The sequence below is a fragment of the Symphodus melops genome (assembly GCF_947650265.1).
Source record: "Symphodus melops genome assembly, chromosome: 13".
NCBI classification, from domain to species: Eukaryota; Metazoa; Chordata; class Actinopteri; order Labriformes; family Labridae; genus Symphodus; species Symphodus melops.
The window spans coordinates 25,962,272-25,985,321 of NC_136703.1; the positions used below are offsets into that span (position 1 = coordinate 25,962,272).

At 43.9% G+C, this 23,050-nt stretch overlaps 2 protein-coding genes across 2 annotated transcripts; both read right to left on the reverse strand.

Moving 5' to 3' along the window:
- Window positions 1-560: 560 nt before the first annotated feature.
- LOC306833633 (uncharacterized protein) lies at window positions 561-13,459 on the reverse strand. Its single transcript, XM_079359028.1, has 6 exons — window positions 12,773-13,459; window positions 7,540-7,832; window positions 2,605-3,107; window positions 1,066-1,374; window positions 833-856; window positions 561-717 (listed from the first exon to the last, which is right to left on the reverse strand). Exons 3-6 carry the CDS (start codon window positions 3,085-3,087, stop codon window positions 685-687), a joined length of 849 nt encoding a protein of 282 aa, XP_079215154.1. The 5' UTR covers window positions 3,088-3,107; window positions 7,540-7,832; window positions 12,773-13,459; the 3' UTR covers window positions 561-684.
- LOC306833635 (uncharacterized protein) lies at window positions 8,375-22,271 on the reverse strand (the record flags this gene model as incomplete). The annotated part of the gene is made up of 2 exons (XM_079359030.1): window positions 8,375-8,498; window positions 21,804-22,271. The coding sequence occupies 2 exons, from the start codon at window positions 22,269-22,271 to the stop codon at window positions 8,379-8,381; spliced, it is 588 nt and encodes a 195-aa protein (XP_079215156.1). The 3' UTR covers window positions 8,375-8,378.
- Window positions 22,272-23,050: the final 779 nt, after the last annotated feature.

Consider the following 23,050-nt stretch of genomic DNA (forward strand, 5'->3'; position numbering starts at 1 on the left):
ACAAAAAAAAAAACAGAAACACAGATTAGTAACAGAAAATGTTTTTACATTAATGAAAAGATTAAAAACGTTTTGTTCACTCAACACATTTAAAATAATCAGTCATGTTAACCTCAGCAGATGATTCAGAGATGACTCACAGATCACTACAGGTTTCCCCCTCTATCTGCACCAGACTCACACCATCCAAAGTAGTCCACTAGAGTCCACGACTGTAAGTCTAGACTTTCTCAACCTTACTCAGAGGAAGTGAAAGATGCTCTCATAAACCATACATGCTTACATGAAACCAAAACAAACTGCTGTTAGGCCACGCCTCCTTCACACCGAAGCCTCCGCCCTCCTCCAGAGACACACCTCCAACCCCCTTTTCTCCTCACATCCACACGAAGGAGGTCTGAATCACAATTAATTAAACACAACGGAAAAATAATCGCAGTAACATCACTCTTTATTGGGTCAAATAATCAGTTGCAACAATCAGTAAATCATCTCTCCCCCCGCGTTTATTTATTCACAAACATCATTAATATAGAACAGAAAGAGTCACAGTGAGATTAAAAACAAGAGATGTTTTCACAGACTGATAATCAGTGAAGTCAAAGATGGAAGCTGGAGGCTTTTTAAACATTGAGACAGGAAGTGACAGGACACATCTGAGGATATCATTGGTCGGTTCAAATGCTATGGTCCCGCTCCTGCCGGTCGATCTCCTCCCTATTGGACAAAAACAGCAGCACAGTGACAGATCAGCACTGAGGAAACGCAAGTGGAAATGACATTTCAGGGATTTTCAAAATAAAATGAGTTAGTTTAGGATGGATAGATTTACCTCCAGAAGATTCATCTCCTGCCCCTGTAGAAAGTTTATCACATTGTTTATTCTAGTCATGATTCAGAGAGATATTGACTCAGGATATACTTGATGTCTGTTATATTTATGTGTGATATGTTGCACATTCTCCCTTTAAGAAACTGCAGGAACACAAACATTAAATCAACCTTCTTTAAGTCTAATGAACCTGGAGACAAGCTGAGAGAAATCGTTCGATTGTTCTTCTTCACCTGGTTGTCTGCGGCTCGTCCCTCTGCTCGTCCCGCGTTTTGTGGTCGGGTCGATTTATTGATCAGCTCCTCTGCGACATCGAAACACTCCTCCCACTTTCCCTCCTCGATCTTGGCCTGGTATCCATCTCTCAACTGGTCGTTTGCAGATTTCCTCAGCACCTCCTCCAGGACTTTCTCCCCCTCCTCCAGAATCAGTTTGTCGTAGACAAACTTCCTGTTGCAGCATTTACTTTTTCTGCAGCATCCACAACATTTTAACAGGACTCCCACAAAGATGATCCCCAGGAGCAAACCGGCACCAAATATCTGAAAAAGACACAAATATTATTAAGACACAAATATTTCTATGCGTATCTCAGACTGTGAACATGAAGTGTAAGAAGTGAAGCCATCGCTGCCTGCCTCCATGTTCTGTCTTATAGTACTTTAAATGTCTCCTCTGTGCAGCCTGTGTTGCATGCAAACTGTACATGCTCCAACTGTGAGTGACATGTCTGTATGCCTGTCTTTCTTTTGCCCAGGCCTTCTGTTATTACAAATCTAATGTAATGCCTTGAATTTCCCTCAGGATCAATAAAGTATCCATCTCTCTCTCTCTCTCTCTTTCTGTCTCTCTCTCTCTCTCTCTCTCTCTCTCTGGTTAGTTAGGGTTAGGATATTTATTTTATTTTTTCAATGATACACTTAAGGTAACTGGGGACTACAGCTGGAGATGAGCCTGAAATGCTAAAGCTGCTCCTTTTAGTGTGAAAGGAGATTGTTCATTAAATAAAAAACTAAACTGAACACTTAAGTGTCTTTAACCTGCAGTTCCTCTAATGTCCAGCAGGGGGAGTTATATCTGTATCTGTGGAAGTCACAGTTGATTTCTTCCCTCAGTAAAGATTCTCCTGATGAGTACAGTGGTGGTCTGTCAGCTCCACACACTAAGCCTCTGCTCGCTGTCGCTCTCGTCAATGCTCTATGTGGACTATAAAGATCACTTCACTGTTCGTCACGTCGTTTACGTTTGGAAAAGTATCAAAACAAATAAATGGGATGGACTTGTTTCAACAGACTCGAAAGTTTCACTTTCGTTTTCTCCCCTGAAGCGAACAGGGAGGAAGAGACGAGTCTGTGTGGGACCGAACCTGCAGCATGAGAGAGTAAACACTGCAGCCTGGTTTAATGATCAGATCATTAACACGTTCAAATCCTTTATGATCCAAGTGTGTCATCCAGGCATTAGCAATATCGTCGATTTTAGACGTCACCTGATTGGACTAAGGATTGATGGGACAAACTTTGTAAATAAAAAGGACATAGACTTCAGTAAAGATGTTTCCCTTTTGAACGCTCCCTCTGAGTCTGCCTTTGATCCCCTAGTGTGATCACCTTTATCTCAGTATTTAGACCTCACATGTACATCCTGAGCTCCTTCCTGTCACCTCAATAAGATCCCTCCTGCTTCCACCACAATCACTGCATTGATTTCTTACATCAAGTGTAGGTTTACTAAAGCAGAAGAAAACTCTCTGAGCTGTTGTCCAAACTCACCCTGGATTTGTTCTTCAGATTCGAGATCGTCACCTTCTCCTCCATGGTGATGTTCTTTGCATCCTTACAGGCTAACACCCTCTGAGCTTCAGAGTGATCGTTCTTGCAGCACACAAACCAGTCTCCATCGATCAGCACGAACACCACCCACAGCAGACCCACATAGAGGGCTTCCAACAGCTTAGACAAGTTGAAGATCAGGAAGCCCCAGCACTTACTGCAGCATTCATCGTTGCAGCAGTCATTGTTGCAACATGAGGCACAGGGGTACCTGCACACTTTCAGGAACTTTCCGTTGGTCCACAGAGTCAGGAAGAAGACGATAAAGAAAGGCAGGGCCATGTATAAGTCGCAGCTCCACTCCTGGGATTTACAGGTGCAGGCGAAGTCTCTGTTGAGCAGGATGGTGTACGTGAACATCATGATGATGGAGACACATGTGCCGAGCTGTTCAGAGGCCAGTTTTTGCAGAATGCTCTCCATGTTTGACGACTAGCTGAGACCTGAGGATATACCACCAACAAACACAAAGACTGCTTTTAAATTCTGTGTGAGTCACCTGTTTCAGGTGATTCATCATTAACATGTTCATTTAATTGGAAAAAAAAAGATAAAAACTGTTGTCGAGGTTTTGCACAAGCTAATACACGATCAATATTTATGTTGGGTTAACATTTTGTTACCAAAATAATAATTATCGTTATTTAATTACAATATCATTCTCAAAAGTAATTAATGAAATACTAATATTATTAATGATTAACTATCTGTATTTAATTGAAGGCGTGAAATCCGAACACAAAGCCCTTTCACCCAGCCTCATACGGCCATCCCGAGAGTTCCATTCAGATCTGTTGTTGAACTATTCATCATCCTGGAACTTACCCTGTGGCTGGCTCCACCCTTCAACCCCCTGGCTCTGTCGTCTTCTTCTTTCTTTGACTTGTTCATAGCCTGAGATTTGTTGCCTTCAAGTGTTATGTCACGATTGTGTCATCCAGGCTCAGAAAGTATGAGGTTCTCCTAAGTCATCTGTGCAAACTTCTTGACCTCTTGCTACTCGGCTGATGTGTTCGGGAGTGCATGTCGACAATGGGCCGCACACAGCCATACAGGTTGTACACAAAGATGGATTTGAGAATTTGGTCGACCCAACCTGGAGCCCTCTGCCCCTGGAAATACTCTGATCTAAGGCGCTGGAAATACTTTTGGGGGGCTTCATTCTCCTGGTGCAAGACTTTGAAAGTACTAAGAAAGGTCGCTGCAGGGTCACAGAAAGTGGAGTAGTCCTCACACAAAGCATTGCAGAGTGCAGAGTACTCTCCTTTGAATTCAGACCTGAGGGTAGTCATGTTGTCATGAACATTGCTGGAAGTTGTCTTCCATATCAATCTAAATTTTCACATCTGGATGCATTTGGGATTTCACCGAGGAGTAGGTTGATACTTCTGAGGTAATCAACAATTTTTAAGTCTGTGTTATCTGGATCAAATGGTGATGCATCCTCCACCAGAGAATCGATGAGCTTTGTGCGCATTCTTGGATATCTGGGTGAAAAGGAGCCATCCGAGTCACCCGACATGTCGTAGCTGCACAGTCTGCGGTGGGCGGAATGTTATTTCTGCCTTTGGGGGCTGAGAAGTCACCCCCCTTCACTTGGGGTGATTCAAACCTGTGCAGGTGTGAAAGGTGTCACAGCTGTCAATGGACTGGAGTGTTTCCTCAAAGGGAGGGGCTCCATAGTCAAAGTCTTTGTTTTCAGGAATAGTGGAGAGAACAAGACTTTCTTCAGTCCTGAGATTATCCTGACTGCTCCATTTTCTACTGAGCTTTTTCAGTCAGGTTGTTTGATCTCTTAAGGCGCTTGGTGCACGATCAGAGTCATATCCTGAAACGCACCTAACACCTCCTGCTTGGCAGTTTGTACATGCTGACAAAGAGATTTGTTCTTTCTGCAAAGATCGTCCCTTTGGCGGGAGTGTCCCCATGGAGGCACTGACACTGTCTGGTCCGCAGACCATGAGTTAAAGGCTGGTGAGAGTTACCTGAGTGCTCTGAAGACTCATAAGCCCTATGGTTGTCCAACATGTCTATCTCCCTCCTCCAGGGACCTGCTTCAGTATCCCATCCTTTTGTCTAAGGCTTCCTCAGCTGACCCAGGGGCAGCGGTACGTACCTGCCTTTCCTGAGTTCTGGGTACTGTGACACTTTGTTTCATTTGTCTGGCCAACCTGCAGCTTTCTTGCAGTATTTTCTTCTCCTCCTGCAGGGCCTTACGTTCATCTTGAAAGGTCTTAAGTCCATCCTGCATTCTTTCGAAGTCATCCCGTAGGATCTGTTCATCTTCTTGCACTTGGGTTAACTGTGCCTGGTGTTTATTTTCCTGCAAATATGATTTGCGCTGAAAAGGAGAAGTTGGCCTAAGACATTTGAAATTGTGCACTGTGGTTTCCCAGTTAAATGAGTCACATGGAGTTCAGACTGTCAACCTTTAAAGGGAGGTGGTTAAAACCGGCAACTCCAACCAGAGGGGATGGATCGTCTGATCTGCAGGGGAGCCTTAGCTCCTGGCTGCTGTATGTCTTCTGAATACATGCTGTCTTTTTTGGGGGTGACCATGGCTTGTGGTTTGGCCTGATCACCTACCTCCTTAAAGTTGTTGTTGCAAATGCTAATTGAATAGATATTCAGGTAGCCAATCTCCTCTAAGAAGAAGTGTCTCATCAGACCAGCAAAAGTTTCTTGCAGAGCCTTGTGCTCTGATCCAAAAGGAGTCTCAGCTCCTGGCCCACATATAGGGTCTTTGTACCCAATTAATGTAAAAACATAATTCATAGTGGATTACTGTTAGCAAAGCTAACTAAGTCAGCAGGAGATTAAATTTGATCTAAGGATCCAAACCGGATCACTCATACCTCTCCGGCAGCTGGCTATGCAACAATTCTGAGGTTTCACTCTCAACTGGACAAATGGCTAAATTGTTGTCTCAAATAACAAAGAACACACAGAAGAACAAATTGAGATCGTCTCCAAGTTTAAATACCTTGGTGTCTTACTTAAAACTTCAAATCTCAATTTCAAGATACACATCAATAAAATGACTATGAAATGTAACTTGGCAAATTTTAGACAGATTAGATCCTGTCTTTCCACGGAGGCTGCCAAGATATTTCTGCATGCCCTCATCCTCTCAAGTGTGATTAAATCACTGTCTGCCTGTGTGTCAGAGGATTGACTTCAAAATATTCCTATTGCTCTATAAAGTTGAATTTCCCTCGGGATCAATAAAGTATCTATCTATCTATCTATCTATCTAAAGCATTAAATGGTCTTGGCCATGTTAGATCTACTTGTAGGTCCTCAGGAAGAGATTTACTCAAGTGTTCTGTTGCACTCTTTCCTGAAGCTTTGTTTTAATGTATTTCTGCTTTTATGTCTGTAAAGCTCTGTGAATTGCCTTGTGTCTGAACAGCGCTATATAAATAAACTTGCCATGCCTTGCATCACCTGTTGGGGGCAGGCCTGCCCAACAATGATCAGGCCCTTAGAACCTTTGTACAAACAGGCTCTGAGAATCTTTGACCACTGCAAGATAACACACAAACACAACCTAAATCTGTACAGTTTACAAAATGTTAAAGGGCTTGGCTCTAACTGTTTAGCGTGAGTTTGTCTCTTACCGTGCTGCTAGCTCTATAAGGCCCACCAGAATAGCTTCCATACAAGACTGCACTGTACCCTTTTTTTTATTCAACCTTTGGGCAGGCAGCGTTCTCTCTTAAAGCCATCACACAATGGAATAATATTCTGGACAATAAACAAATCTGTGAGTCATTTTGTCGCCTTGAAGCTAATCTAAAAAATCACCTAAAAACTCACAAGAATGCGGAAGGCAAACCACACAACTACTATTGCCAATTTTATTATTCCACTTATTATATCCTCAAATTGGCCTGCGCTACTCCTCCCACAGCGTTTGCGCCACACACAAAAGAAAGGTATCAAAATGACCGGCTTGTCCCCAAAAAGTGTGCTATAGACTGGTAGTAATGACGTATTTTTGTTGGCCAACCCGAAAAAATGGCATCGGTGGTTCCTTCGAAAATTGGCCTATGAGATTTTTGCATTGGATTTTGGATCATCACATATTCGTAAATCGCCATCCTGAAGTCATTGTTGCTCGCATTTACAAACAAAATGCATCAAAAGAAAGCTCTGAGTGTCCTCTCACTCATAAAGCAAAAAATACAGGAATGCCTCCCAGGGGAGCATATTTCGGGCCTTAGCTGGCTACAGTTAAACACTCTTACTGCAGTCCCACACATGCACGCACACACAGACACACACACGGCAACCACCCTCACAATTCTGCAGGAATTGTTTAGTTCACTCTTCATCATTTCTCGTGTCACTCATTTTATTCTTTAATCCCCTCATGGGGCTTTGATCAGAATCAAAAGGTTCACAAAAGAAAACCTTTTAATGAAAGAACATCAAATACTTTCGGAAATTCTTTCTGTTTTTCTCAGACTCAGGTCAGTTTTTTGGTAAAAGCTTTCTGTATTCAGCTCAGGTTATTAAATGGTTAAACAACAGTCTGCTTGTTTGCAAAAACTATGCATTTTTATACTTAACAAAACAAAATATGTTATCTGGATGAGGCCTCAGGTCAAAATCTTCTGATTCTTCGATTGAAGTCGAAGGTCGCAAAAAAAAAAAAAAAACCCTCAACCCTTTGGACCCTCCTGATTTAATACATTTTAACTAATAGAAACACTAATTGTATTATTTTTAATGTGTGGGTAAATTAAAGGTCATTTTCACCAATCTTAATCTTTGAGTTCCTGCAATGTCTTTTATTACTGCCTGAAATCTATCAGCGAGACACCAACATTTCCCTGTTACTGACCATGTACAGAACAAAAATATCCAAACCTGGCAGGAAGCCTCAGGTGACACAGCCGATGAATATCCAAGTATGGAAGGAAGACAGATTTTTATGATTGTAACGCTCCGTGCCTCACTTCTCACAGTACAGCGTCATGAACTCAACAGCTGTATCTGCTGCTGTGTCTTTGTCTGTTTGTGGTTTTAATACAACATACAAGGTGTGAGTTGGGTGTTTTCACTTTCCCTAGTAACTGTCATTTGATTAGCTGATCACCTTTTCACACACTGATGTCAATAATGACTATCACACTCGATTCATTTACCACAATCAAATAAATCTGTTGAAAATATCAGGAAGAATTGTTCAATTGATGAATTTGTTTTGCTATTTTTTTCTATCCATATATCATATAATCACAACTGCTTTTCATTGCTTTGACGTTCATCATGCATGCATTTGTATAGGTGCCTTTGCAGCTATGATACAAACTTGGTGCACCATTTCCTGAGCAAAACCACAAACTCACTTCCTTAGAGGCATCTTAGACACATTCAAGTGTGTTTGTGGTTTTGCTCAGGAAATGAGCAAAGTTCATATCATAGCTGCACCTAACAAAGGCATGATGAACGTCAAAACAATGAAAAGCAGTTGTTCTGAAGTTTTTTAAATCACCTTTTGCCTGATGGTTTTCTCAGAGAAGGAAGAGAAGACACTCAACTCAACAAACCAGAAGGTTTCTTTATTTATTGTTTTATCTCAAACATGTGAAGACAACAACAACAAAATAATAGGAAGACATTTATTTAAACTAATGCTTTTTAGTTTAAATAAATAATTTTCTGCACTTGGGTCCACCTGCCTGTTTTCACTTCTTCTCTACTTTCTAAAAATCATCATGCATGCATTTGTTAGGTGCGTCGCACCTTGGACAGATTAAAACTGAGACGCATACAAGTGTACTCCAGGCTTCAGGATTGAGAAGGCCTTCTTTCTCCTCCTGCTCCTGTAGAAAGTTTATCACATTGTTTACTCTAGTCATGACTCAGAGAGATATTGATTCAGGATACACTTGATGTCTGTTATATTATTGTGTGATATGTTGCACATTCTCCCTTTAAGAAACTGCAGGAACACAAACATTAAATCAACCTTCTTTAAGTCTAATGAACCTGGAGACAAGCTGAGAGAAATCGTTCAGTTGTTCTTCTGTCACCTGGTTCTCTGCGGCTCGTCCCTCTGTTTGTTGTTCCGCGTTTTGTGGTCGGGTCGATTTATTGATCAGCTCCTCGGCTACATCGAAACACTCCTCCCACTTTCCCGCCTCGATCTTGATCCGGACTTGATTTCTCAACTGGTCGTTTGCAGATTTCCTCAGCTCCTCCTTCAGGACTTTCTCCTCCTCCTCCAGAATCAGTTTGTTGTAGACAAACTTTCTGTTGCAGCATTTACTTTTTCTGCAGCATCCAAAACATTTTAACAGGACTCCCACAGAGATGATCCCCAGGAGCAAACCGGCACCAATTATCTGAAAAAGACCAAAATATTAAGACACAAATATTTCTATGAGTATCTCAGACTGTGAACATGAAGTGTAAGAAGTGAAGCCCATCGCTGCCTGCCTCCATGTTCTGTCTGATAGTACTTTAAATATGGCCTCTGATAGTTCTCATGTCTCCTCTGTGCAGCCTGTGTTGCATGCACTGCTTTGATATCTTTGTTCAAACTGTACATGCTCCAACTGTGAGTGACATGTCTGTATGCCTCTCTTTCTTTTGCCCAGGCCTTCTGTTATTACAAATCTAATGTAATGCCTTGATTTCCCTCAGATCAATAAAGTATCCATCTCTCTCTCTCTCTCTCTCTCTCTCTCTCTCTCTCTCTCTCTCTCTCTCTCTCTCTCTCTCTCTCTCTCTCTCTCTCTCTCTCTCTCTCTCTCTCTCTCTCTCTCTTCTCTCTCTCTCTCCTCTCTCTCTCTCTCTCTCTCTCTCTCTCTCTCTCTCTCTCTCTCTCTCTCTCTCTCTCTCTCTCTCTCTCCTCATCTCTCTCTCTCTCTCTCTCTCTCTCTCTCTCTCTCTCTCTGGTTAGTTAGGATATTTATTGTATTTTAATTTTTCAATGATGCACTTAAGGTAACTGGCTGGGGACTACAGCTGGAGATGAGCCTGAAATGCTAAAGCTGCTCCTTTTAGTGTGAAAGGAGATTGTTCATTAAATAAAAAACTAAACTGAACACTTAAGTGTCTTTAACCTGCATTTCCTATAATGTCCAGCAGGGGGAGTTATATCTGTATCTATGGAAGTCACAGTTGATTTCTTCCCTCAGTAAAGATTCTCCTGATGAGTATAGTGGTGGTCTGTCAGCTCCACACACTAAGCCTCTGCTCGCTGTCCCTCTCGTCAATGCTCCTGTTTCCAGAGCGTGCCGGCAGCGCCACTACGCTCTGCTCCGTTTTAACTGTGTGGACTATAAAGATCACTTCAAGAAACAAACACACAAGAGAAGATTGTCATGTGTAGATTTGTGGGCTAACTCCTAGACTGAGCAGGAGAAAGCCTGTGTCATGGTGTTTGTTGCATATGTGTGTTAATGTCAGCGTCGGTAGAGTGACTGGTGGGTTTTGAAGTGGAGGCTACTCCCTTCTCCAGTGCAGAGTCAGAATCTGGTTCTTTGTGTCAATCATCTCACTGCTGACATGCTTCCTTAGGAAGCTCATACCTACCCTTTAGTCTTGGGCTTCGGCCATCCCGAGAGATGAGTTGTTGAACTATTCATCAGACTGGAACTTACCCTGTGGCTGGCTCCACCCTTCAACCCCTTGGCTCTGTCGTCTTCTTTGCCAGATTTATTGCCTTCAAGTGTTATGTCACGATTGTGTCTTCCAGGCTCAGAAAGTATGAGGTTCTCCAAAGTCATCTGTGCAAACTTCTTGACGTCTTGCATACTCGGCTGATGTGTTCGGGAGTGATATTGTGTCTTCCATATCAATCTAAATGTTCACATCTGGATGCATTTGGGATTTCACAGAGGAGTAGGTTGATACTCTTTTCTACAAGATCCACTGGACCGGGGGAGTCCACCTGCCCGGACGGAACGAATGCTGCTGGGTACGTGATGGATCCGTGGAGTACATGGAGAGTCATGTGCCTGGGAGTGCATTCGGTGGAAGATGTTGAGGATGTGTACATATTCGGCTTCATGTTCACCGGGCTTGTGCTGATTGGCCTTGGCATAGCCCTGGTGTACCGGAAAATTGGGAAGACGGCAGTTCTGACGGGAGCACCGAGGCTGCCGGTCATGATGATCGAGATGGGCAAAGCTGTTGGAGCTCAGACTGTGGCACTGGCAGAGCTAGGCCGAAGGATGGAATCTGGGGAAAGCTCACTGCGATGCAAGGTGAGTTGAACCTGTTGAGACAGACTTGAAAAACTTTAGGGGGGACAGACGAAACGTGTCCCCCCGTCCTAAAGGAGTTTGTTGGATATAATTTGGTTCCCACAGACGGAAATTTTCCTCTACGGATGGACAAGGACGGAGACACGCTCCCAACGCTACCCACCCCAACCCCCCTCCCAACTCCCCCACATGCACCTGTTGTTTCTGCCGGAGGAGCCCAGGCCAAGGACGTCTCCACTGAGTGAGACTGTGTTTTCGCAATGTTATCAGCGAACTCTGAGAGGCACCGAGGTTGTCTCCGCAGCACATGCAGTGTTTTCGCTGGCTATCGCGAGTGAGAACATTCTGACCTGAGTGAGCCCGGGGAGGCCAGGCACACACAAACACATGACGCACGCTCCCTGCACACACCGTCTTCCCTCCCACCCTTACACACTCTGCTACTGTATGTTTGTGTTAAGGGCAATGTTTTTTTCCCTGCATTCAATCTGTGCCTCCCTCTACAGGCACAGCATGGAAGTAGTGTTTTTTATGCCCCCCCTCCCCCTGCATCCTACCTGTAACACGCCCTCCCCCTCCCTCTCCAAAGGTTCCGAGATGAAGCCAGGTCAGTGCGAAGTATCGCTGCAGACCGGTCCTCTTTGACCAAAGCAATTTCGTTGTACTTGTACTTGTACTTGTATCTATGACAAATAAGTCTGATTCTGATTCTGATTCTATGTCAGCAGGAGATTAAATTTGATCTAAGGTTCCAAACCGGATCACTCATGCCTCTCCGGCAGCTGGCTATGCAACAATTCTGAGGTTTCACTCTCAACTGGACAAATGGCTAAATTGTTGTCTCAACTAACAAAGAACACACAGAAGAACAAATTGAGATTGTCTCCAAGTTTAAATACCTTGGTGTCTTACTTGAAACTTTAGCATTAAATGGTCTTGGCCATGTCAGCTCTACTTGTAGGTCCTCAGGAAGAGATTTACTCAAGTGTTCTGTTGCACTCTTTCCTTAAGCTTTGTTTTAATGTATTTCTGCTTTTATGTCTGTAAAGCTCTGTGAATTGCCTTGTGTCTGAACAGTGCTATATAAATAAACTTGCCATGCCTTGCATCACCTGTTGGGGGCAGGCCTGCCCAACAATGATCAGGCCCTTAGAACCTTTGTACAGACAGGCTCTGAGAATCTTTGACCACTGCAAGATAACACACAAACACAACCTAAATCTGTACAGTTTACAAAATTTTAAAGGGCTTGGCTCTAACTGTTTTTCGTGAGTTTGTCTCTTACCGTGCTGCTAGCTCTATAAGGCCCACCAGAATAACTTCCATACAAGACTACAGAACAACAAGAGGGAGGTCTGGGAGGGCATGAAAACCATCACAGGCTGCCTGAAATCTATCAGCGAGACACCAACATTTCCCTGTTACCGACCATGTACAGAACAAAAATATCCAAACCTGGCAGGAAGCCTCAAGTGACACAGCCGATGAATATCCAAGTATGGAAGAAAGACAGATTTTTAGTTTGTGATTGTAACGCTCCGTGCCTCACTTCTCACAGTACAGCGTCATGTACTCAACAGCTGCATCTGCTGCTGTGTCTTTGTCTGTTTGTGGTTTTAATACAACATACAAGGTGTGAGTTGGGTGTTTACACTTTCCTTAGTCACTTGATTGTCTGAAAAAGGCAGTGTTTAGGGTTTTTTAAGTCACCTTGTGTGTGTTGGTTTTCTCAGAGAAGTTTTAGCAGAAGTGGTGTGATGTAAAGTTTCAGGTGTCCTTGAGGTGTTGCAATATGAGGTTCACAGTCAGTTTACCTTTTCACACTGATGTCAATAATGACTACCACACTCGATTCATTAACCACAATCAAATACAGAGTAAACAAGCACACTTAATCAGCTTTTTGTCCGCTGACTGTAAAGTGATGTAAAAGAGAGTTTCAGCTGTTGAAAATATCAGGAAGAATTGTGCAATTAATGAATTTGCTTTGCAAGTTTTTTATCATTTAATTCATATATCATATAATCATAACTGCTTTTCGTTGCTTTGACATTCATCATGCGTGCATTTGTTAAGTGCCTTTCACCAAAACAAATTGCTGTTAGGCCACGCCTCCTTCAGGCTGAAGCGTCCGCCCTCCTCCAGAGACACACCTCCAACCCCTTTTCTCCTCACATCCACATGAAGGAGGTCTGAATCACAATTAATTAAACACAACAGCAAAACAATTGCAGTAACATCCCTCTTTATTTGGACAAACAATCAGTAAATAAGCCCCCCCCGCCCCCCATCCAATGACTTGGATTTAAAATGTGTTTGAAGATCAGAGACTGGAACGCAGACGATCACAGAAGAGACGTTTTCACAGACTGATAATCAGTGAAGTCAAAGATGGAAGCTGGAGGGTTTTTTTTAACATCGGAACAGGAAGTGACAGGACACATCTGAGGATATCATTGGTCGGTTCAAACGCTATGCTCCCCCTCCTGCCGGTCGATCTGCTCCTATTGGACAGAAACAGCAGCACAGTGACAGATCAGCACAGAGGAAACTGAAGTGACAATGACAGTTCAGGGATTTTCACAACAAAATGAGAGTTAGTTTAGGATGGATAGATTTACCTCCCGCCTCAGGGAAAGAAAAGACAACTGCTCCTGTAGAAAGTTTATCACATTGTTTATTCCAGTCATGACTCTGAGAGATATTGATTCAGGATACACTTGATGTCTGTTATATTTATGTGTGATATGTTGCACATTCTCCCTTTAAGAAACTGCAGGAACACAAACATTAAATCAACCTTCTTTAAGTCTAATGAACCTGGAGACAAGCTGAGAGAAATCGTTCAGTTGTTCTTCTTCACCTGGTTCTCTGCGGCTCGTCTGTCCGTTTGTTGTTCTTCATTTGGTTCCGAAATGGCTGGTGGGGTCGAATTTGTAATCATATCATATGCGACATCGAAACACTCCTCCCACTTTCCCTCCTTGATCTTGGCCTGGACTTCATTTCTCAAGTTGTCGTGTGCAGATTTCCTCAGCACCTCCTCCAGGACTTTCTCCTCCTCCTCCAGAATCAGTTTGTCGTAGACAAACTTTCTGTTGCAGCATTCCCAATTTCTGCAGCATTCACCTCGCGCAGAAAATCTTAACAGAATTCCCACAAAGATGATCCCCAGGAGCAAACAGGCACCAATTATCTGAAAAAGACACAAATGTTATAAAGATATACAAATAATTCTCAAAAAGTTTTCTTTATCCACAGAGTATCTCAGACTGTGAACGTAGAGTGTAAAAAGTGAACACTTAAGTGTCTTCAGCTTGCATTTCCTCTAATGTCCAGCAGGGGGAGTTATATCTGTATCTATGGAAGTCACAGTTGATTAATTCCCTCAGTAAAGATTGGTCTGAATTTCAATTTGTCAACCCCACGCACTACACTGCCGTTCGATTGGACAACGAAGGTCAGTGCTGCTTCATACGACAATCCCTGCTGCAATATCGACGATTTTAAAAGTGAACCGGTTGGACCTCCATTCGATGGGACAACTTTGTAAATGAAATGGTCATTACAGAGGAATGTTCACATGTCAAGGACATCGATGTCAAGCTGGCGTGCTCGTGACAAAAGTGCACTTTTTTCATGTGGACGAAGATGTTTTTGATGTTTCCCTTTTGAACGCTCCCTCTGAGTCTGCCTTTGATCCCCTCGTGTGATCACCTTTATCTCAGTATTTAGACCTCACATGTACATCCTGAGCTCCTTCCTGTCACCTCAATAAGATCCCTCCTGCTTCCACTACAATCACTGCATTGATTTCTTACATCAAGTGTAAGTTTCATAAAGCAGAAGAAATCTCTCTGAGCTGTTGTCCAAACTCACCCTGGATTTGTTCTTCAGCTTCGAGATCATCACCTTCTCATTTTCCGTGATCTTCGCTGCTGCCTTACAGGCTAACACTATCTCTGTGTCAGAGTGATCGTTCTTGCAGCACACATACCAGTCTCCATCGATCAGCACGAACACCACCCACAGCAGACCCACAGAGAGGGCTTCCACCACCATAGAGAAGGAGAAGATCGGGAAGCAGCAGCACATCTTACTGCAGCCATTGTTGCAACATGAGGCACAGGTGTACCTGCACACTTTCAGGTACGTTCTGTTGGTCCACAGAGTCAGGAAGAAGACGATCAAGAAAGGCAGGACCATGTAGGAGTTGCAGTCCCTCTCCTGTGATTCACAGGTGCAGGCGAAGTCTCTGTCGAGCAGGATGGTGTACGTGAACATGAGGATGACGGTGGCACAGGTGCTGAGCTGATTAGAGGCCAGTTTGTGCAGAATGCTCTCCATGTTTGACGACTAACTGAGATCTGAAGCTGCAGCTTCTACCAGCTGAAGATATACCAACACCAACCACAAAGGCCGCTCTTTGAAGGAACTTAATTCTGTTTCAGTCATCACCTGAAACTGAAAGTGCCTGACGTGTTGGTTTTTTGTCCGAGGGAAGGCTTCCGGAAAATGGAGAGAAGTGGGAATGAAATTCAAGTAGAAGAAAGTGAAGTGTTTATTGGAGAAATGAAAAATGGACCGGATTACTCAAATTAATTTGCCAAAAACTCAAATTCAGCAACACTGGTACATATTGCAACACGTGGCTCGATAGTATGCAGCGTTGTTTGAGTCCAGCTTCAAGTTGGTGACATATTCCCGCCACATGGTGGTGCTGTTAGCCATGGCAAAGTTGATGTGTGCAGTCGGAGTTTCAGATGATTAGAGCTAATTTAGCAGCTATCTTGGGAGGAGATTCTTGTGCACATGAGGCACAGGTGTACCTGCACACTTTCAGGAACTTTCCGTTGGTCCTAAGAGTCAGGAAGAAGACAATAAAGAAAGGCAGGACCAGGTATAAGACGCAGTCCCTCTCCTGTGATTGACAGGTGCAGGCAAAGTCTCTGTCGAGCAGGATGGTGTACGTGAACATGAGGATGACGGTGGCACAGGTGCTGAGCTGATTAGAGGCCAGTTTGTGCAGAATGCTCTCCATGTTTGACGACTAGCTGAGACCTGAAGCTGCAGCTTCTACCAGCTGAAGATATACCAACACCAACCACAAAGGCCGCTCTTTGAAGGAACTTAATTCTGTTTCAGTCATCACTTGAAACTGAAAGTGCCTGACGTGTTGGTTTTTTGTCCTCACCGCAGACTGGGATTCATGGGAAACTTTAGACTTTAGACTTTTAGACTTTTTATTTCATTGTCCCCGAGGGGAAATTCTTTTTCACCAGTATACAGTTTTAAGGGCAGCGCGCCGACAGAGGGTGAACACAGGGAGATACATGTGGGACAACAGGACATACAGTGACAGGACATACAGTGCACATGGTTATGGGGGGACCGGGGATTGGGACTGAGGTGGATTTTTATTGAGTGCTGTAATGACTGTAGGCACCAGGCTTCTGCCATATCGCGCCCTCCTGCACAGCAGGGACCTGTACCTGCATCCAGAGGGCATGATGGTGAGGTGGCAGTTGATTGGTTGGTGATGTCCATTGCTATTGTGTGTGCGATGTGTGTGATGGCCTTTGAATTGAGTTCTGACAGGGTGGGAGTGGGGATACCGATTAGTTTGGCTGCAATGTTTGTGACACGGGTGAGTTTGGTTCGGTTTTTGACAGTGAGTAGGTTGTAGAAGCAAAAGGAACAGTAGAGCAGGATGGGCTGGACGATTTTTCCAGGCATTTCATTAGTATGGGAGTGAGGGCAATGGGGCGGTAGTGATTGAGGTCGGAGGGTCGTGGTTTCTTGGGTACTGGGATTATTGTTGCGCTTTTCCAGAGGAGGGGTATTGTAGCAGTCAGATATGACTCACAGAAGAGGGAGTGGGCAATAGGAGCCAGTTCTGTGGCACAGGTCTTCAGCACCCTTGCTAGGATGCCGTCGGGTCCTGGGGCCTTGGATGGGTTACACCGGCATAGCTGGTGGCGCACTTCCGCGACTGTGAAGGGGGCAGGGTCATTGGGATCAACTGGGGGGAGAGCCTTGAGAGCTTCCCTGCACTCTTTGGAGAAGTCCTGTGTGTCGAAGCAGTTGAAAAAGGGGTTCAGTTCAGTGGGGGGGTGGGTGGCGTGAGATTTTGTTTTGTTGTGGGTGGGTTCGTATCCGGTGAGGGATTTTACCATTTGGAAGGCTTCTCTTGTATTCATGTTGCTGAACTTATGCTTGAGTTTGTTTTTTAAATGGATTTTAGCCATGAAGATTTTATTTTTGATGTTTCTGTTTGCTGATCTGAGACCAATTGTGTCTTCGAGCCTGAAGGCTCTGTGCTTTTCTCTGAGGCTCTTCTTGATGTCGGGGGTGATCCAGGGTTTTGAGTTGGGGTACTTTTTAATGATTTTTACTGGTATGGTGGTATGAATGCAGAAGTTTATGTAGTCAGATATGGCAGTGACTTTGCTGTTCAGATCTCCGTCGAAGATATCCCAGTCGGTGCATGACAAGGACCCTTGGAGTTGTGCGATGGAGTCCTCTGACCATTGGGGGACGCAGTGGGACTGTGGGAGGAGACGTTTGAGTACTTGTTTGTACAGCGGAAGTAAGCAGATGACGTTGTGGTCTGCGAGTCCGAGCGGTGGATACGAGCTGATCCTGAAGGCGTCGGGGATGTTTCCATAACAAAGGTCTAAAGTGTTGTTTCTTCTGGTGGGAATGTCGACATACTGCTGGAATGTCGGGAGCGCAGAGTCGAGTCTGCAGGCATTGAAGTCTCCCAGGATGAGTATCGGAGCTCCGGGGTACCTATCTGCCATGGCGTTAGCATCCTTGGCTACCAGTTCTGATGCTACTTTGATGTTGGCGCTGGGAGCGATGTACACGCAGCTGACCACCACAGTTGGAAATTCCCGAAGAAGGTAGTAGGGGCAAAGAGACACAGTGAGCAACTCCACGTCGGGCAGGCAGACCCTCCGATGGGTTTTGATGTTGCTGCACCATCTGTCGTTGATGTATAGACAGACCCCACCGCCCCTCGTTTTCCCCGAGTTCCTGGTTCTGTCTGACCTGATGATGGTGAAGTTGTCGAGGCTAACCTCGTCGTCGGATACCGACTCGTCCAGCCAGGTCTCAGTCAGGGCAATGATGATTAGAGCTAATTTAGCAGCTATCTTGGGAGGAGATTCTTGTGCACATGGAACTGAATCCATAAAGTGGAAACTGAAAACCTACACAGGTGTTTTCACAGGGTTGGGACAACATCACAGTCAGATTGATCCAGCAGTAACTCCAGGTATTCACCCTCCAAGAAAAATGTTGTTAGCGCTGAAAGACAAAATTGAACTGAAACGCATGGAAAAACTTGGTGTGGTTGAAAAGCAGACAGAAACCACTGATTGGGTTAATATCATGGTCACTGTCAAAAACAACAAAATAAGAATCAGCATCGATTCCCATGACTGAGTAGTTAGTTTTTTTTGTGCTTATTGTTGTTTGAGACAACAAGTTAGCCGTTTGTCCAGTTGTAGTGTAATCTCACAATTATTGCATAGCTAGCTGCTTGAGAAGTGTGAGTTCCCCCAATCTTGAGAGGACTCGCGCCTAGCTTCCAGGACGGACTGCAGTGATCTGGTTTGGAACCTCAAATCAGATGGAATCTCCTGCTGACTTAGTTAGCTTAGCAGCTTTGCTAACAGTAATCCACTCGGATTCTGTTTTCCCAAATAAAATGGTTTGGATTAGCTTCTAAACCAACGTTATGGTTTCCCTGTATGAGCTCCTGGAAACCCTAACACTAGTTTACTCTTCCCTAGAACTAAGAGTGCTCGCTTCCTAACAACCAATAGTCGACTACTGCATTTCCTAGCAGATAGATAGATAGATAGATAGATAGATAGATAGATAGATAGATAGATAGATAGATACTTTATTGATCCCGAGGGAAATTCAAGGCATCCAGTAGCAGTATACAGACAGGCAGGACACAAGACATTAGTTACAATACACACCCGCTGTCCCCCCTCCCCTCTGTATACAATAATCCCCCAAACAAGATTTAGCAGCCCCTATGTGACTAAGAGTAAACATAAACATGTGCAGTTAGCATTAGCATTAGACTTAAAACTTATATAGCATAATGTACATAACCTGTGAAGGAGAGCAAAACATGTGCTGATTAAGAGAGACCTGTAAACAGTTAAAGAGCCTTAGAAACAAAGTGCTGGCCTTCTAGAAACTAGTTACATGTGCATGTACAGAGGTGTTTGAGGTAGTGCCAGAGGTGTGAGTACAGTCGTTAAACAGTCAATGCAGCAATGCAGACTGGGCCATTAAAGTGCTCAGCAACATAAAGGAGCAGTGATTAGCATTAAGTGTCCAAAACAATAAGGTGAAACCAGGAGTGATCAGGGTGATTATCATTAAAGTACCCAACTATTGAGGAGCAGATTAGCATTAAGTGTCAAAGACAATAGAGTGAAACTTGACCTAGTTAGGGTGATCATGTCAATCATTACAGATGTAGCATAGCACAACAGTAGGATGAAACCAGACATGATTAGGGTGATTATCATTAAAGTGACCAGTGCTCAGTAAGGTGACTATCAATATGCATTAAAGTGTCCAACTGGAGGCTGACTCTGAGGTCAGCAGTGCAGATGAGGAGTGAGAAAAAAAAGAAGTGAAAAATGAGGAGCCAGTCAAAGAGTAATGGTCCATCTAACCGCCTCTCAGGTTTACTGCCTAATAACCGTTTCCTAGGATAATTAGGTTCAAGAACAACCCCTTAATTACAACCCTCCCCATTTTGGATGCGAGGTGGTATAAGGTGTGAAGGTCAGTTTTCGTGTGCCTTGGTGTGGTTCTCATACTCAGCCTCTGAGGGTCACAGGGCATCATAGTAGAGACACAATCAAGAAAGATTTCCAATGATTTTGTGAAATTTATTGATGTTATGGAAAAGTTTACTTCACGTGTACTATGTGCACTATTTTACTTTGCGCTGTACAAATGTCTCATATCTCTCATATAAAATGTGTCAGACATATCTTAGAATACTGCATGCACAGTATATAAGGGTGATTTGTCTTCCGTCTCATTCTCACCCTGGACAGATGTGGGAATAGTCACCCAGGCTCTTTTCTCACACGATTGTGCCCCTGCTCAAGCTGAACAAAGACAAGTGCAGGATTGAAATGACAGAGATATGATACATTGGACCTATATTCAGTGCAGAAGCCAAGACCAAGAAAAGACCAGGGCAGGAAGGAACATGACAAACCTGCAATCATGAGGTTTTTAGGCACGGTGCAGTACGTCTCAAAAATCATCTCCAACCTGTCTGAAGCGAGCGCATCGCTCGGGAAACTGTCGGCGTTCAGAAACACCACAGCAACACAGTTTTGAAAAAGAACTCTTCAACTAAAAACTATTAGAAACAAAGTGGAGAAAATGAAATTCCTTAACTCTGGAACAGGAAGTGTCAGGAAACATCTAAGGACATCATTGGTCGTTTCAACAACTATGTGCCGCCTCCTGCTGGTCGTTCTGCTCATCTTGGACATCAACAGCTTTAGTCATAAACAACACAGAGACACAGATCAGCACTGAGGAAACTTAAAATGACGATATTTCAGGGATTTTTCAGAATAAAATGAGTTTGTTTAGGATAGATTTACCTCCAGGCTTCAGGATTGAGAAGGCCTTCTTGTTCCTCCTGCATCTGCAGAAAGTTTATCACATTGTTTATTCTAGTCATGACTCATTCTTCCTTTAAGAAACTGCAGGAACACAAACACCAAATCAACCTTCTTTAAGTCTAATGAACTTGGAGACAAGCTGAGAGAAATCGTTCAGTTCTTCCTTCACCTGGTTCTCTGCGGCTCGTCTCTCCTTCTGTCGTCCTCCCGTCACCTGGTTCTCTGCAGCTCGTCCCTCTGTTTGTTGTTCTTCTGTCACCTGGTTGTCTGGGGGTTGTCTCTCTGCTTGTTGTTCCGCGTTTTGTGGTCGGGTCGATTTATCGATCAGCTCCTCGCCGACATCGAAACACTCCTCCCATTTTCCCTCCTCGATCTTGATCCGGACTTCATTTCTCAACCGGTCGTGTGCAAATTTTCTCAGCTCCTCCTCCAGGACTTTCTCCTCCTCCTCCAGAATCAGTTTGTTGTAGACAAACTTTCTGTTGCCGCATTTACTTTTTCTGCAGCATCCAAAACATTTTAACAGGACTCCCACAACGATGATCCCCAGGAGCAAACCGGCACCAATTTCCTGAAAAAGACAAAAATATTATTAAGACACAAATATTTCTATGAGTATCTCAGACTGTGAACATGAAGTGTAAGAAGTGAAGCCATCGCTGCCTGCCTCCATGTTCTGTCTTATAGTCATCACGTCGTTTCAGTTTGGAAAAGTATCAAAACAAATAAATGGGATGGACTTGTTTCAACAGACTCTTAAGTTTCACTTTCGTTTTCTCCCCTGAAGCGAACAGGGAGGAAGAGACGAGTCTGTGTGGGACCAAACCTGCAGCATGAGAGAGTAAACACTGCAGCCTGGTTTAATGATCAGATCATCAACACGTTCAAATCCTTTATGGTCCAAGTGTGTGATCCAGGCATTAGCAATATCGTCGATTTTAGACGTCACCTGATTGGACTAAGGGTTGATGGGACAACTTTGTAAATAAAAAGGACTTAGACTTCAGTAAAGATGTTTCCCTTTTGAACGCTCCCTCTGAGTCTGCCTTTGATCCCCTAGTGTGATCACCTTTATCTCAGTATTTAGACCTCACATGTACATCCTGAGCTCCTTCCTGTCACCTCAATAAGATCCCTCCTGCTTCCACCACAATCACTGCATTGATTTCTTACATCAAGTGTAAGTTTAATAAAGCAGAAGAAAACTCTCTGAGCTGTTGTCCAAACTCACCCTGGATGTGTTCTTCAGATTCGAGATTGTCACCTTCTCCTCCTTGGTGATGTTCTTTGCATCCTTACAGGCTAACACCCTCTGAGCTTCAGAGAGATCGTTCTTACAGCACACAAACCAGTCTCCATCGATCAGCACGAACACCATCCACAGCAGACCCACAGAGAGGGCTTCCACCACCATGGAGGATGAAAAGATCAGGAAGCCCCAGCACTTATTGCTGCAGCCATTGTAGCAACATGAGGCACAGGTGTACCTGAACACTCTCAGGAACGTTCCGTTGGTCCACAGAGTCAGGAAGAAGACGATCAAGAAAGGCAGGACCAGGTATAAGACGCAGCTCGGATTCTGTGATTTACAGGTGCAGGCGAAGTCTCTGTTGAGCAGGAGGGCGTACGTGAACATGATGATGATGGAGACACAGGTGCCGAGCTGATTAGAGGCCAGTTTGTGCAGAATGCTCTCCATGTTTGACGTCTCGCTGAGATCTGAGGATATACCAACAACAAACACAAAGGCTGCTTTTTAAAGGAATGAATTTCTGTTCGAGTCATCAGGTTTGATGACTCAGTTTAGTGATCAAACCTGTTAGTTAACATGTCTTCACCGCAGACTGTGCCTGTTCATGTTTATTACAGGAAGAAAGTGTTAACATCGTTATCAGAATGTTCAGTCTCTCTGGTCACTCATTGGCTGAGACACACACAGTTGATTGGCTTCACACACTCTCACGCCACTCCCCCGATTTATTACGCAAAGTGTCTGTCGCAGCAAAAAAAAAAAATCTATTGTCGGTCCTGTTGAGCTTTGAGTAACAAACGCCACCCATGATCAATTAGTTAAGCTTCCAGTTAGATAGATAGATAGATACTTTATTGATCCCGAGGGAAATTCAAGGCATCCAGTAGCAGTATATAGACAGGCAGGACACAAGACATTAGTTACAATACACACCCGCTGTTCCCCCCCCCCCCCCCCCCCCCCTGTATACAATAATCCCCAAACAAGATTTAGCAGCCCCTATGTGACTAAGAGTAAACATAACAAAGTGCTGACCTTCTAGAAACTAGTTCCATGTGCATGTACAGAGGTGTTTGAGGTAGTGCCAGAGGTGTGAGTACAGTCATTAAACAGTCAATGCAGCGATGCAGACTGGGCCATTAAAGTGCTCAGCAACATAAAGGAGCAGTGATTAGCATTAAGTGTCCAAAACAATAAGGTGAAACCAGGAGTGATCAGGGTGATTG